This window comes from Zootoca vivipara, chromosome 13 (genome assembly GCF_963506605.1).
Source record: "Zootoca vivipara chromosome 13, rZooViv1.1, whole genome shotgun sequence".
Lineage (NCBI taxonomy): Eukaryota > Metazoa > Chordata > Lepidosauria > Squamata > Lacertidae > Zootoca > Zootoca vivipara.
Window position 1 is genome coordinate 22,513,180 of NC_083288.1, and position 12,678 is coordinate 22,525,857.

At 49.5% G+C, this 12,678-nt stretch overlaps 1 protein-coding gene across 1 annotated transcript in view; it reads right to left on the reverse strand.

Moving 5' to 3' along the window:
- Nucleotides 1-10,089, reverse strand: part of KCNH4 (potassium voltage-gated channel subfamily H member 4) — a 49,501-nt gene extending 39,412 nt beyond the window's left edge. The window contains exon 1 of the mRNA XM_035135492.2: nucleotides 10,014-10,089. Within this exon, the coding sequence (XP_034991383.2) occupies nucleotides 10,014-10,089 (76 nt within the window). The remainder of the gene's footprint in view (nucleotides 1-10,013) is intronic.
- Between the last annotated feature and the right edge of the window lie 2,589 nt (nucleotides 10,090-12,678).

A 12,678-nucleotide genomic window follows, 5' to 3' on the forward strand; every position in this document is an offset into this window, starting at 1 on the left:
CTCTCAGCACTGCCCACTGGCTGCTGTTGTAATTTCCCACAATGCCTTGGGAGGGTTTTGCACCAGAGGCATTGTGGGAAATTAAAACGGCATTGGCCCCGCTCTGATTGGAATACTGCAATTGCCATGCATATACCACCACCACCACCCACTGTCTGGGAATCACACCTGGGCACCAACAATGTAACAAAAAGCACATTGGGGTGTGTGTCTTTGCTAAAGGCCACCAAGCTGCCATTCCTTGACGTAGTGTCCTCAATATGCAGGGTGGGCACTGCAAAGTATAAGAGGATAGCACCGTGCTGCAAAGAGCTTACAAGCGAAAAAATTGAAACGGAGGCTGCAACAGAGGAAGGGCTAAGGTTTTATTACAGGCTGTTAGGCTTTATCGCTGTTACAAATTTCAGCAGAGATGTTGCAAATCACTTTGATTTCTAGCAGATGTGGTGCTACAAACAGGCAAGGGTGGAGCAGAGAATAAGACTTCCAACACTGTTCAGGGGTAGCAAATTTGACCCATGGAACTCCAATCGCATGGGAAGTTCTCTTGCACCACTGACAGATTCCCTCCTGGGGAAATAAGCAATTTGTTGATGATGGTGGGGACTTCATGCTAGAGCTATCCTTAAGTTCTCCTTCCAGAAGATTCCCTGTTCCATCTCCAAAACCAGACACTGCGCGTGCTGCCTGCCCACCCCTCCTCCTAGCACAAATCACTCTGGATCTGAAGGCTGACGATGCACTTTGCTTCCCAGAGACTCAGCAACCGCTAGGACCAAAGACACACCTGTCCCCTGAGGTGCTGATGGTGGGAAGAGATCTGCCCTGAGCTGACTTGATCCCTGTCAGAAGCCTTGAAGAGAAATCGGGATAATGAATGAACTCGTGTTATTACATGTGGGGTGGGGGTGGGGAGTTCTGGCAGAGATCCTTTCCCTTTCCCCTCCTCCCTGAACATGAGGGTTAAATGTTAAGGCTGTGAGGCAAAATTTGCCAAAGGGAAGCTGCTGCGCTTAGTCAGGCAAATGTGCATCTATTTTAAATAACATATAGTTTGCATCTGGAACAGGAGATTATACAAATAACCGAGGCACCTTCCCTACAGAAAACGAGAGCTTTGCTCAGCTGCAACCCTCTCCGTTTCTGAGAACTCACCAGGCACTGCTCACTTGTTTCGATGCATAGTTTATTGGGCATCAAAAGGGGCTAGAAACTTGCTTTTTTGAAGAAACCAAACCAAACCGTATGGTATGATTGCAGATGCACGGAACACACAACACAGAGCCTTGTCCAAGAGAGAACAGCAGGAGAGTTGGGACTCAGGAGATAAAGAGGGTAAGGTGGAGGTAGACAAATTGTGGGAGGGGGGTCACAGCTGAGTCAGCTGAGGATTGGCAAGAGAGACCATAAAAAGCATCCCTAGTAAAAGATAAAAACTGGGTGGAGAGATGTGCCTAAATCTCCTCACCCACACCCTTGGGTTTTTTTGCACTGCTGCCAGAACTGTAACATTTTCCTGAGACTGCCACAGGCCCGTATTTCCTGGGGTGCTCTTGAGAAAGGAAGGCTTATCAGCCCCTGCATGGCGCAGTCTATTTTTGCTTCCTTCGCTGCATGGCTTTCCTGATCCTTGCACGAAGGGTTGCCGGTGGAGGATACTGAAGTGGCAGCACGTTCTGCCTTCCGACCGGCTCTCCCTGCCCTGCTTGATTAGATGCTTTGCAGAGTGTTGATCAGGATGTTGCCACCTTGCTCCTTGGCATGGCCCCAAGGCAGACAGATGGCCCTCTGCGGGGAAGGTGCCAAATTGGGACATTTGGGCTACGGATTTCCATCCAGCAAGGTCAAAGTGTTACCCCCTCAAATGGCACCCAAGTCTGTGTCCTCAGAGAGGGCCAAGAACCGCAGAAGAGCTATGAAGCCCAACCCTAATGAATAAGGTCCCCGTGTCCCCTTCCCTCTGGATCAATCCTGGCCATGCTGCGCATATTGCCTTTGAAGCAAATCTCTCCAGGTGATCTGAATCGAGATGAGGTGGCATCCTCAAAGGGTGGATCTGGGACAGCATTCAGGGCAACAGAGTAGGAAACAGGCATATATGACCTGTGGGTTGATCAATCCACCAGAAAGTATTCTTGCATAAGCAGCACTGGAATGAACAGGAGCCAAACAAGGATATAGTGGGCACAGTTTATTTCAATGAAGCTTCTGCACAAGATCTTGCCTGTAGATTTTGTGGTGTGTGTGTGTGTGTGTGTGGAGGGGGGAGACTTTAATTTTCTGCACCAGACATTAAAATGCCTTGAAGCAGCTCAGAGCTGGAGAATGTCTGGAACCAGTGGCACATAGATGCTTAATGCTGTAATGGCTTTAATGGAAGAAATTCAGTCCTGCTACTATCACACCAGGGCTTAATTTGAGCAGGACACAGCTCTCCGTCCCATTTTCTATACTGGTATTCAGATTTGGGGCATGACTTTTAAAAAATATATTAAAAATATATTTATATACTGCCAACTCATATAACATATGAAAAAAGCAGTGTAGAAAATTAGGTGCAAGTATAATAAAACATAAGATATCCGAATAACAATACAAAATAGTCGTGAAAGTGACTGGCTCGCCTTGAAAAACTTTAACAACGGAATAGGTCTGCCAAAAGCGAGGGCACGTGGTTCACCTCTGCTGGAACACCATTCCACAGCATGGGACCAGTAAAACATAATGCCCAACTTCTAGCTGAAGCCAGTCAGGCCTCTGTATGACGGGAAACAGCTAGCAGTGGTCTTCTAGATGGTCTAATACCCTAAACTTGGGTCACCAGAAGTTTTTGGATTACAATTCCTATCATCCTTAACCACTGGTCCTGCTAGTGAGGGATGATGGGAATTGTAGTCCAACAAGAGCTGGGGACCCAAGTTTGAGAAACCCTGATCAAGCTGGGATATAAGGGCTCAGGCAGTCCTCAAGGTGACCTGGACCCAAGTTGTTCAGGGCTTTCAGCCCCCAACATCAGCCTAGCCGTGGCCTATCAAAATAAGGATTGATGTGCCTTTGCACATACGCAGAGTGCTTTGTCCTCCTTACTGAAATCCAAGCTTTACAACCGAGGGCTGGGGTGGGTGAGTATGACTTACAGGCATCATTGAGCCTTGATCTCTTTTTCATTATGAACCAGAATTGCCTTTGGAGACAACGGGATAATGGCCCAGTTGACCAGGACTTCAGTTTGTGGCCTCCCCCCTTCCCCCAGGCTGGCTTGAGGGCTTTGTCATCTCCCTAAGGTAAAGGTAAAGGGACCCCTGACCGTTAGGTCCAGTCATGGATGACTCTGGGGTTGCGGCGCTCATCTCGCTTTACTGGCCAAGGGAGCCGGCGTACAGCTTCTGGGTCATGACTAAGCCGCTTCTGGCGAACCAGAGCAGCACATGAAAACACCGTTTACCTTCCCGCTGGAGTGGTACCTATTTATCTACTTGCACTTTGATGTGCTTTCGAACTGCTAGGTGGGCAGGAGCTGGAACCGAGCAATGAGAGCTCACCCCATCGTGGGGATTCGAACCGCCGACCTTTTGATCGGCAAGCCCAATAGGCTTAGTGGTTTAGACCACAGTGCCATCCGCGTCCCTATTCTCATCCCCCTACCCCAACCCAATTGTTTAACTCTCGGTCACCTCAGGTCACTGCTTGGATTAACTTGGGAGGGGCTTGTGTGTGTGTGTGTGTGCGTGAAAAATAGTTTGCATCTGTAGCTAAGTCCAGTTTTTGGCTTCTGGGATGCAGGATTAGGGGGCTGCTTAGAAGGGCTGTGTATTAAAATGTGCACTCTCTGCGGTTCTGAACAGCTCTCCCTCTAGCCTGAGAGGCTGGCCGGCTGGCTGGAACCACATCCTGTAAGCTGCCCACCCTGAGAGGACACAAATGAACTTTTAGATGGAGCATCAGCAGAAGAGAAGCTCAGGAGAGGAGCCTCCCACCAGCCTGGAAGTATGATTTGGGAGCAGTCCAAAAGTTGTTTTACCAGCGCAGATCTATTCAAATACTTATGCAGGCTGCCTTTTCAGCTCAGATTTTACTAGGAAGCTCTGATTTTACTAAGGGACTGGGAAGGGCAAATGCAGGAGGAGCAAAATTCAGTCTTGTCGGGTAGTGAACTTCATAAAATCAAGCCCCTCCACACTCTACAGCAGCGGCAGGAAACCTATGGTGCTTTGGAGTTGAGCTCCAACCCCCATCAGCCCAGCCAGCATAGGCAATGGTCAGGGGTGGTGAGTGTTTGGGTTTGGCCATATCTGAATGCAGCAGTTTCCCCAACACTGCACTAAAGTAATCTATTCCACACTGGAAGGTTGTGGGAGAACAGCAGCAAAAGTCCGACTAAATGTGCATATCTTTTTTTGCTTTTGATTTGACTTTCAAAACAGCAAACAATAAATTAAACAGAAACAACAGAAAATAAATAAAAGTAAATAAATCAGAGTGTCTGCAAGACACCACAAAAATCTAAGATATGCATGCAAAATACTATCAATAATGTAATTGGCGCTACTCCTTTGTCAGTTAATTTGAAAGCAAAGATGTAGACTAGGCACTGCTAAATTAAGGCTAGAAAGTTCCATTAATGGTGCCTCATTAGTCATTAATTTTCTTCCCTTTTTTTTGCTTGTATTGCATATTTTATTGGCAGCAGGCCTATAAGCAGACACGGCTCAGGATTTCCCCAAAGTGTGGGGTTTTGACCCCGTTGAGGTTGCTAAAAGGGGCTACTGAGAAGGAGGAGTGGGCATATGAGTTTGCATGTGCTTGGGGTCCAGTTAACAGCAGGCTGCAGATTAAGGATTGAGAAAAACGGGGAGAAGGAGGCTAGAGAAATAGGTTGGGTGGGCTTAGAACAGAGTAAGATAACTCTTTTTCAGCCCAAGGTCTGCGTTCCTTTGTGGGTTTTCTTCTGGGGGCCGCACGCCAGTGCAAGGCCAATACACAGACAGACACCCACCCACATACAAGCACTCATACATACCAGCACATCACATTTCCATTCTTACGCATAACATCCACTCATTTTCTCTCTTCATTTTAGATGCTAGGGGTCCACCCACAATGAAATGTTCTTTAACGTCAGCTGAATTTACTTTTTACACTTGTACACCACACTTCCTTCAAAGAGCTTTTGGTGCATACGCCTGTGGATTCTGTTGCCTTTCCCGTTCAGAGTGATGAGCAGTTCTGTGGAACTCAGAAGCTTGCCTACACTCACACCAACCTAGGTATCTTCCAGTATAGCATTTCCTTTGGCTCCTTTGCACTAGGACTCACATGCCTGCTTGCTGCCATTGGTGGAACTCCCTCAGAAAGACAGAGCCCTGTTCAGAATGGGGCTCAGAGATGCAGGCAAGCAAGACTGCCTCCAAAACACACAAGGATGGACGTGAGGACATGAGGTTGCTGTGATGGGGATAATCCACCTTCAGCCATTCATGTGGGAGGCAAGGAAGGATGTGAATTGAAAATCCAAAGCAATTGAGCCAAAGGATGAATCAGCTTTGCAACCGATGGGGAATTGTGGCTCTGTAGATTTGATGTTAATCTCCCAGTTAAAAGCCTCGTGGAACATGCTGCAGCCAAGCGTGATCCATGAGAGGGTTCCCCGATTACAGCTGAAGAGGGAACTCCGGAGTGACTTCCTGCATCTTCTGCTGTAACCACTGAGCAGCACAGCGTGCACAAGCTGGTGATGGAAATTGGGAGTCCTGCTTCCCAGCTCCCCTTGTGCTATGCCAATATTTATTTTATTTTATGTATTTATTGTGTTTATAGTCCAACTTTTTCTCCAGAAAGCTCAAAAGCGATTTACATTGTTTTCCCCTCACTTAATCCCCGCAACAACCCTGTAAAGTAGGTTAGGATGAGACGTAACGACTGGCCCAAGGCCACCCAGTTATCAAACCCTGGTCTCTCAGGTCCTAGCCCAACACCATTGCACCACCACAGGTTCTCAGACACCGGACCCCTCCTGGAAAAGGAAGGAACCCAAGAGTCCTGGCTCCCACAACATTCTTGCTTCCAAAATTGGATAACCCTACCACACTCCTCCCTGCCCAAACTTAGATGTGTGGGGACTGGCTGCTGTGACTTGATTACATCCTGTACATGCTCAGGGGTCCTCTTGATACTGTAATTGCCTTTTGCGCTTGGCATGAAGTTAGTCAAGAGGACATGTGATGTAAGATAGATACGGTAGGTGCCTCTGAGCACTTGCAGAGTGCTTTCTCTCACAGCTGAGCAATCACCACAAAAAGTCCACAATTCTGAGATTTGGGCATAAGGAGCTTCAAGACAATTTCAAAAGAAACGCGAGCCTTGTCTCTTCACAGTTTTGAAGCGGATTCCCTGCCTCCAATATAACCAGATGCTTCTAGTAAGCACCTATCTAGTAAGGAGAGCTGGACTGCCACTGATGTGGCTCTTTTTTCTTGCGCCACAAGGGCGTCAGAAGCAGCCGCGGTCTAAGCCCCCTAGGAGGAGTTTAGGAGCTGTCCGAAGTGCTGATCTAGCGTCCTGCCTACCGAGAGCAACGCGGAATTCTTTGACGCGTGGCACGCTTAAAACAACAACAACAACTCGGATAACTAAGGGGCTCGCAAACGAGATTCCTAAATCCACAACAGGGCTTAAAAAGAAAAAAGAAATAGGCCAGCCAAAATGTTACAAAATGGTATGCAAGCTTTCCACTTATCTAGAACGCATCATCCGACTAGATGGTAAACAAAACTGGGGAAGGGGGGGGGGAATTGGCTGATATTGAAGACTCGCTTAAATCTCAGAGAAGCGCGTGTCCCCAGCCTCAGGAGAACGATATTGGGTTTAATCCCGTTTTATATCACCGGGAACATGGGTAGAGATGGGAGTACAGGGAAAGGGCGTTCCCCTCTTTTCCTTCCCCCTTCCTCAAGTGTTCAGTAAAAACTTCTATTTTCAGGTATTGTGCGCCAGCTCGCTGTGGCTCCCCTAGGAATAAGGGGGGCGCTGCTTGGCTCGCGCGGAAGGGGGGGAGGGAAACTCTCATTACGAAAGCTTCTCCCGGACATCCCCAAAGGAAAATGCTAAATTAGTTTTCATTGATCTTTCTGGAAGCATTTAAATCCTCCCCCACCCCCCACGTCCGGAATCCTCTTAAAGAGAAAATCCTCGAGCCACAATATGGCATTTTAGTTGTTGTTTGTGGGGTTTTTTAAAAAAAAAACACACACAAACGATTACTACACCTTCCGTCCCCACCCATGTATCCTTTTCCCTCCCGCAGGGCTAAGCAGGTAGTGAGAGTGAGAGTGAAAGCGAGTGTGTCTAAGAGAGGGAGGGAGGGAGATCGAGTCGAGTTTAATTGGCACCGACACCCCAGCCGTAGTGCAGTTAGGTAATTTTAGATTCCGGGCTTAATGGTCTTATCCAACTGCCCCTCTTTAGACGGTAATCCAAGCCGTGCTGCGTTTGGGGGCCTCATTCTGCTGAGTGGGGCTCTGGACGTCTGCCTTACAAGTCCTGCCCTGACGGCACCACTGCGTCTCCAGCCCCGGAAACTAGGCTGAATGTCTAAGCTGGACTACATGACCCTTCCGGGGGGGTCCCCTTCTAACTCTACAATTCTATAATAAAATAAATCAGGAACCGACACTTCGAGCGCGGGTAGAATGCATTTCAGATTGCGCCGAGCGCACGCAGCCTCCTTCAAACCGCAAACATTTCTCTGGGATTGAGGAGGAGGACTTTCCCATCCTCTGGCTCGGCTCGCTCTTCCCTTTTCGCCTGGAAAGTGCCATAGACTCGTAGAGCTGGAGGAGAACCCAAGGGTCATTTAGTCCAACCCCCTGTAATGCAGGGGATCACAGCTAAAGAATCCCTGACAGATGCCCCCAGCCTTTTCTCCCCTTTAACTAGCTGTGTGTGAGGTTGGTTTTTTTTTCTCACGGGTGAAGGTGAAAAAGAACTCTCCATGTGGGCAGAGAGTCTGCAGCAAGCACGCCTTCCTTCTGACCTAGCCTAGCTTCATTTCTAAAACGAGAAATGCTGGGGCTTCTTCCTCGCACACAGGAGGTTGTTTGGTAATGGTAAAGGGGGAAATGCTCTTTGCACGTGCTCAGGGTTGCTCCTTCTTATGGCTCCATGGGATTAATTCTCCTGGCATCCCAAAGAGCTTCTGACTGGGTCTGGGTGAGTCTTGGAGCAAACAGTGATGCAGTTAGGGAGTTAATTTAAAACTCTAGACTTAAAGGCGTCGCGATGCCCCTCACTTTGAATGGTAATCCAGTCTAAATAGTGTGGTCCTTCCGCTCATTGCGCTGAATGCCCCCCCCCCGACTTCCACTGCGAAGTCCTTCTGCACTACTGCAGACATGATGCTCACGGGGTGACCCCGGGCCAGTTACACGGACATGTTCAGCTCAACCTAACTCACAGGGTTGTTGTGAAGATACTATGGAAAGGCCATTTGCATCACCCTCAGCTCTTTGGAAGAACGATTGGGCTCAAATGTAATAAACGAATAAATGTGTTCAAGTCGAAATCGGGAGGTGCCCAGGGACGGGCTCACCAAAGTTGCACAGGGATCGCGCAGCTATTGCTCAGTGGGCTTCGCGCAAGAGAACTGCCTACCCCCCTCGTCGGGTGCCCTTAAAAGCACCCCAAATTCCACAGCCCTCGCTTCACTTTACCTCTAGGAGATCGGAAAGGGAAAGGTTTTCCTAGCCACACGCATAGAGAGGCACCGTGTCGAAAAAGTTTCCGAAAAGTAGCAATGCATGCAACTCATGCTCTCTTATATACAGCCCTGACTTCCTCCTCGCTATTGTGGTCTCACCACCAATATAAATAGTGTCGTCGTCGTCCCCCCACACACCCGCAAAAGCAAGCAAGACAGGTGCCTGCCGCGAGGAGCTTCCAATCTAAACGCAGATCTCAGAGGAGACAATGAAGGAGGGAGAAGAAGGAGGGGCGAAGAAAACTTCTAATCCCAGACGCATGAGGAGTCTCCTTAAGGGGTGAGGAAGGGAGAGAAAACCCTTTCGCACATGCTCAGAGAAACTCTTCTCTTCTAGGCATGTTGAGGAGCCCAGTGAGGCATGCCCAAGACTGAGCACCTGCGGGCAGGCGACTCTTCCCCCCGGCTGCCTAGCCTACAGACACCCTTGGTGAAGCTGTTCCGCCGCACCCGGTCTCTTTTCACACGTGCACACAGGGAAGTCTGCTAACTCTCCTAAGGAAGCCTGCGAGGGCTCAGCAAGACCGGAGTTGGTGGCGCAGCTAAACATCAGAAGATGAGAGGGTGGGCAGAAGAAGAAGAAACCCAAACAGTGGATTCCCCTTAAAGAGAGTGGGGGGGGGGAGGTCTCAGTCCCTGGGCGATCGGAAAACGAGAGAGATCAACCCAGCCAGCCCGATCTTCTCGATTTCCAGTGGGTGCTGTCTGTGCAGAGACAAAGAGCGTCTCTCTTTGTTAACTCTGGAGATGCAAAGTGGGGGGTGGGGGGTGGGCTCGAGAGACCCACTGCAAAGCGGGCTTGGGGCAGGGGGGTGGGGTGGGGGTGGGGAGAGAGAGGCAGGCAGGGAAGGGGTGGGGTGGGTTTCGTTACTGTCCAGGACTTGGGGCAGATAATACTGACTCTGCACCCCCCTCCACCCGGATTTAGGACCGCGAGGCAGAAAGAGAAATAAGGCAGAAGGAAAGGGGGAGCGAGCGCCCAAGGCGACCCCTTTCTCAGACGCCCCAAGAGTCAAGCGCCCATCCCTGGGGCGTCAGGACGCCTCCATCCTCGGGGGAGAAGAACTTTTAGGTGGAGGAGAAGGAGAGGAGAGAGGAGAGGAGAGGAGAGAGGGGGCTGTTGGTGAGGAGAGAGGGTGGAGGAGAGGCTAGCACGACCCCCCCCCCACACACAACATACCCCGTTCAGTCCCACGGACCAGACGTGGATTCATGTCCACGGGACTCTTCCCCCCGCGGTGTCCCCAAGGCCACTTACGTGTCCCATCGAACCTGTTGGCTATGTTGTCCAGGAAGGTGTTCTGCGGCGCCAGCAAGCCTTTCATCACCGGCATGGCGGCGGCACCATGGGCGCCCCCCGCCGCCCCCGCGGGGAGGGTGCGCGTGTGAAGGTGGCGGCGGAGCGGGCGCGGGGCGCCTAGGCGTCTCCTCCTCCTCTTTTTCCTCCGGCTCCGCCGCCGCCACCGCCGCGCGGCTCAGGCAGGGCGCTGCTGCGCGGCATCCCGGCCGGGGCTGGCGGCGCAAGGCGAGGCAGCTGCCCCGAGCCTCCCTCGTTGTCTCCCTGCCTCCCTCCCTCTCTCCCGGCTGTCAGCTCCCTCCTGCTAATCCCAGCCGTACAATTAGCGCCGAGCGGCGCTGGGGAGAGGGGAGAGGAGGGATCCGGAGGGATCCCGCCCAGATTGCAGGCGCGCGCGCGCGCGCACACACACACACACGCACACAAAAAATTGGCGCCTAAAAAAGCCCCGGCCTTGTCCGAACGGGCACAGTCCGAGGCCTAGTGTGAGGGACGCGGGAAAAAGCTGATGGGAGACTCTAAAACTTCTGTACACAGACACACACAAGTGTGAGCCCTCCTTCCCTTCCTCTCTCTCTCTCTCCCTTCCGTCCCTCTTTCAACTTGAATAAAATATGAGGTAAGCCCCACCTCATATAATTGATCACAAGACAAAGTGCAGGCAACTATTTGAATGGCAATGCCTATCAACATGGGGGGGGCCCACTCCCTCAAATATTTGGTGGAGGGTGAAGGCACCTAAGCTTCTAGGAGTTGGTTGCTATGCCTAGAACAATTCAGGAAAGCAAAATGGTGCATCCATAAAATTATAGCAAATAGAAAAAATGTACATTTTTTAAAAAATCCATTTTTAATGCCTGGGAGAATTCAAATAATGTCTTTGCCTGGGGCTGCAAGAGTACAGGTGTTGGGTACAGGTGGGTCTCTCTGCGGAAGGAATGTTGCCACTGGGAAGCCATACCGGTAGCTTAGAGACGTTGTTTCTCCCTCCTTGTGTTGAGGCTGCACCTTAGGCAGGTTGGTGTGCAAGCAGGTGCTCCTTCCTAGCTGAGTGGACTCGGCCGATCAGCAAATGGCTTATATCACCATAAAATCTGTTCACCTTTAATGTGCTATCAGACTCTTGGATAGGGGTTTTCACGCAGAAGCTGGAGGGTCACTTCTCAGGGATGCTGTAGCAGCAGATTTCCCTGCACAAGGGGCTGGAGTCGGACTATGTGTCCTTTAAAGCCCCTTTCCGCTGTTGAGTCTATGATTTTGCTGCAACAGGGGTTGCTAGCACTTTGCAATTGTAGTCATAGTCTTGTATACCTGCTAAACTGGAAGGATACTTGCCCTCTCCTTTCCATTTGTCTCCTTTCCCATAGCAGGGATTGGGAACCTGCCAGCTTCCGGATGCCACTGGACTACAACAACTCCTATTATCTCTGTCCATTGCCCAAGCTGGCTAGGGCAAGAGTCCAACAACCTCCCTACCCTGAAGAGCTGCCTTTCTCAACCAAGGGTGAGGGGCTACAGTTAAGAAGAGAGTGCCTTTGGCCACATGCAGAATTCAGAGGGTGCTCTAAGCCAGGGCTTAATTCTGAACCTGTTTCAAATGCCCAACCTTACATGCTGATGTGTGACCCCATTACACAACCTTTGTGTACAGCATTTGGTCAAAGGAGAGTCCCCAATTTTTGATATATTGGTTCAGAAGGCAAAATCGAGGTGAAAATTGGCAATGAGGTGGAATTGGACCTAAACAGATTAATAAGCCCAAGAAGAATCAGTGTTTAGCTTGAGATATGGCCGCCCTAGCTATTTCTTCTTCTTGGGATTCAGCCTCAGATAATGCATATGAAAGTATGTCTGGACACAAACAAATTCCTTTCTTTTGCTGCAACCTTTTGTTTTGTTGTCTGATTTACTTGTGTTTTATCTTGTATTTTATTCTGTGAACCACCCTGATATCTTTTGATGAAGGGCAGAATATACATTTAATAAACAATATTAATCATAATAATCCCTGGCCCTCATAAAGAGGAACTTGCTTTAATGAAGCTGAGATTTGTGCAGCAGCTGTTCCAGGACCAAAGGAGTGGCTTTCAAGTAGTGTTGAACTCCAGCTCCTTGCTTGTTAAAATGATAAACTTCTTAATTAGCAACATTGAGGACAGTGTAGGTGTTTTGGAGGAAACGATAAACTTCTTAATTAGCAACATTGAGGACAGTGGAGGTGTTTTGGAGGAAGACAGAGAAGAATTTCAGGTGTCTTGATTGAGATTCACACAGAACTTAATTTGTGTCAGGGCTCAGCTCGGTAATGTGTGGAGAAATAAGGAAGAGACTACCTCTGAGCATGTGCAAAGTTTTGGATGTAAAGCGGGAGGCAATTTAGATTCACCCAGAACTTAATTTGTGTCAGGGCTCGGTCATACAATGTGTGAAGCTGTAAAGAACAGAGTACCGCTGAGCACATGCAAAGTGTCCTCCCCTTAACTGCTAAACACAAAGAGCCCCTGAAAGGTAGGGGGTTACAAGTTCCAGAGGTCAGGCTGTGTACAAACAAAGAGCGCCTAACCTTTCCTTTTTTGAGAGATGAAGCCCTAACACAACACACAAAAGAATCGTCCAAACAAAGAGA